The sequence below is a fragment of the Mesitornis unicolor genome, unplaced genomic scaffold (genome assembly GCF_000695765.1).
Source record: "Mesitornis unicolor isolate BGI_N332 unplaced genomic scaffold, ASM69576v1 scaffold20677, whole genome shotgun sequence".
NCBI lineage: Eukaryota > Metazoa > Chordata > Aves > Mesitornithiformes > Mesitornithidae > Mesitornis > Mesitornis unicolor.
The window spans coordinates 1-3702 of NW_010198649.1; the positions used below are offsets into that span (position 1 = coordinate 1).

The following is a 3702-nucleotide window of genomic DNA, read 5'->3' on the forward strand; positions in this document are numbered from 1 at the left end:
GCTGGTTTTTGGGGTTGGAGGTGCTGGTTTTGGGGGGTGGAGGTGCTGGTTTTTGGTGATCTCGGTTCTCTCGGTTCTCTCTGGCGCAGACGGGGGCCTGGAGGAGATGGTGGAGGAGTTGAACAGCGGGAAGGTGATGTACGCCTTCTGCAGGGTGAAGGACCCCAACTCCGGCCTGCCCAAATACGTCCTCGTCAACTGGGTGAGTGCGGACCTGGGGGGTGGTGGGAACAGATCCCCGCTTCTCCCTTCGGTTCTGTCTCAAAGCTTCTGCTGGGGCTCCATGGGGTTCTGGTGGGAATCAAAGTTATGGTTGGACTCGATGATGTTCTGATGGGACTTGAGGTTATGGTGGGACTCAGTGGGGTTGTGAGGGTCTCCGTGAGGTTGTGGTTGGACTCCCTGAGGTTGTGGTGGGACTCAGTGGGGTTGTGGTGGGACTCCATGAGGTTCTGATGGGTCTCAATGGGGTTGTAAGTGGGACTCGATGGGGTTGTGGTGGGACTCGATGGAGCTGTGGTAGTGCTCAAGGTTGTAGTTGGGGTCCATGAGGTTCTGATGGGTCTCAATGAAGTTGTGGTGGGATTTGATGAGGTTGTGGTGGGTCTCAGTGAGGTTGTGTTGTGGGACTCAATGAGGTTGCAGTGGGAATGAAGGTTATGGTGGGACTCCATGAGGTTGTGGTGAGACTCAGTGAGGTTCTGGTGGGACTCGAGGTTATGGTGGGACTCAGTGGGGTTGTGGTGGGACTCGATGGAGCTGTGGTAGTGCTCAAGGTTGTAGTTGGGGTCCATGAGGTTCTGATGGGTCTCAATGAAGTTGTGGTGGGATTTGATGAGGTTGTGGTGGGTCTCAGTGAGGTTGTGTTTGGATTCCATGAGGTTGTGGTTGGTCTTGATGAGGTTGTGGTGAGACTCAATGGGGTTCTGGTTGGACTCAAGGTTCTGGTTGGACTCAATGAGGTTGTGGTGAGACTCAATGGGGTTCTGGTTGGACTCAAGGTTCTGGTTGGACTCGATGGGGCTGTGGTAGGACTCAAGGTTGTGGTTGGGCTCCATGAGGTTCTGATGGGTCTACAGTGGGGTTTTGGTGGGACTTGATGAGGTTGTGGTTGGGCTTCATGAGGTTGTGGTGGAACTCAGTGGGGTTCTGGTGGGAATCAAGGTTATGGTGGAACTCAGTGGGGTTGTGGTGGGACTCAATGATGTTCTGGTTGGACTTGAGGTTCTGATGGGTTTCGGATGAGGCTGTAGTGGGACTCCATGAGGTTGTGGTGGGACTCAAGGGGTTGTGGTGGGACTCCATGAGGTTGTGGGATGAGGTTGTGGTTGGACTTGAGGTTGTGGTGGGACTCAGTGAGGTTGTGGTGGTACTCCATGATGTTCTGGTGTGACTCCATGATGTTCTGGTGGGATGATGGATGGTTCCTCCACAGACGGGTGAAGGCGTGAACGACGTGAGGAAAGGAGCCTGCGCCAACCACGTCAGCACCGTAGCCAACTTCCTAAAGGTGCGCCCCTCTTTCCATCACATTGTGGTGGTCCCCGGGCTAGGGGTGGCCACCACGGCTCTTTCCCCACATGGGGTTACCCTAGAGTGGCTGGTGGCCCCCCTTTGTCACCCAAACCTGTCCCCTCCCTCGGGAGCTCCATGGGTGTGGACAGGGCCCCTGGGAGCCCCAGGGTGGGTTTAGTGGCCCCGGTGTCACCCCCTGACCCCGGTGGCTTCCTCCATGCCCAGGGGGCTCACGTCACCATCAACGCCCGGGCCGAGGAGGACGTGGAGCCCCAGCTCATCATGGAGAAGGTGGCCAAGGCCTCGGGGGCCAACTACAACTTCCACAAGGAGAGCAGCAGGTTCCAGGACGCGGGCCCGCAGGCCCCTGTGGTGAGTTGGGACTGGGGGAAGCTTCCTGGACCCCCTGGGCTGGCGGTGGGGCAGGGGCAGAGCACCCATCACCATCACCCTGAGGTGGAAGGGGCTCCCCATGCTTTGGCATGGCCAAAGAGGTGCCCATGAGGCTGAGGAGGAGCCCGTGAGGATGAGGAGGAGCCCATGAGGATGAGGAGGAGCCCATGAGGCCCAGGAAGAGCTGATGAGAAGGAGCCCATGGGGATGAGGAGGAGCCCGTGAGGTTGAGGAGGAGCCCATGAGGTTGAGGAGGAGCTCATGAGAATGAGGAGGAGCCCATGGAGATGAGGAGGAGCCCATGGGGAGGAGGAGGAGCCCATGAGGTTCACGAGGAGCCCATGAGGTTCATGAGGAGCCCATGAGGATGAGGAAGAGCGCATGAGGTTGAGGAGGAGCCCATGAGGATGAGGGGGAGCCCATAAGGATGAGGAGGAGCCCATGACCCTGCTCCGTGCCGGACCCTCGTTGTCCCCCTGCCCCGTTTTGGGGTGACCATTTCCATGTGTCCCAGTCAATTCTTTGCTGGCTGTTCCAGCCTGGGCTCTGCAGTGCTTCAACAGCCTGATTTTGGCTCTAGGCAAGAGGAAAAGCAGTCTGGAAGCGCCCATTTTTGACTCTTCTTTAAAATGTGGGACTAAGAGTCAGGTTTTAGCAACTTGTGAAATATCACAGACGGTGCTGAAGTGGGGCCGTGCTGGTTTTGCTGTTACATTCCATCACAAAATGTCTTTATTTCCATTTCTTGATGCTGAACACCTTCCATTGACCGTCTCAGCCCATCCTGCTGGGCCGTGTGGGCTGGGTGCCCCCCACACAGGGGCTCCAGTGGGCCCCGCAGCAGCAGGACAGCAGGTTCCAGAGCTGCCAGGAAGCCCTGGGGACGCGTTTCTGCCCACTAACGCCAAAATCACGGTTGCTCACACACACACACACCACCTTCTGCCTCCCTCCAGGGCTCCGTCTACCAGAAGACGAACGCGATGTCGGAAATCAAGCGAGTCAATAAGGACAATTTTTGGGCCAAAGCGGAGGTGGGTGCTGCGCTGCTCCGGTGGGACAGGGGATTTGGGTTTGGATGGGGGTTTCTCTCCGTCTGCGTCTTCCCTCTCATCCCTGGGCTCCCCTGCCTGGAGATGGGGATGCAGACCTCAGTCTTGAGGAGCAAAGTGCTTTTTGTCTCTATTTAATTTGGCTCAGGGCTGCTGGGATGGGCACAGGGGGACAGGGCTGGGTTGCAGCCTGCTCTTGGTAGGTGGCAAAGTCCATTTCATGAAGTAATTTGGTTGGAAAAGACCATTAAGCCTTTACATTTTGAAGTGATGGAGTCCAACCACGAACCCAGCACTGCCAACTCCACCACTAACCCCTGTCAGCACCTCATCTCCATGGATTTTAAACCCCTCCAGGGATGGGGACTCCCCCGCTGCCTTGGGCAGCCCCTTCCAATGCTTTGCAATCCAAATTAACCTGAATTAATTTCCATAGAGCATGGATCTATGGGATGTACAGGGTCATATGGGCTTTTAAACACCTCCAGGGATGGCGACTCCACCACCTCCATGCGCAGCAAGCTGGCTTGGTGTGTCTTTCCCACTCAGGCTGCTTTACACCGGGGTTTTGCAGTGGTTTAGCAATGAACATTTGGGGTGGGCAAACCAGGAGCTGCCTTGCAGGGACCGGGGGGAATTTCTCAGAGCGGGCAAGATGAAACCCAGGTCTTGTTGCACATCTTTCGTTAGAAAGACGAGGAGAACCGGCGGCTGGAGGAGAAGAGGAGGGCGGAGGAGGAGC

The 3702-nt window shown here is 56.6% G+C and overlaps 1 protein-coding gene across 1 annotated transcript; it reads left to right on the forward strand.

Moving 5' to 3' along the window:
- Positions 1-89: 89 nt before the first annotated feature.
- On the forward strand, positions 90-3689 carry LOC104544360 (drebrin-like protein; the record flags this gene model as incomplete). The annotated part of the gene is made up of 5 exons (XM_010189212.1): positions 90-202; positions 1436-1510; positions 1741-1887; positions 2865-2942; positions 3651-3689. Coding segments are annotated over 5 exons (452 nt in total), but the record flags the coding sequence as incomplete, so codon positions are not given.
- Positions 3690-3702: the final 13 nt, after the last annotated feature.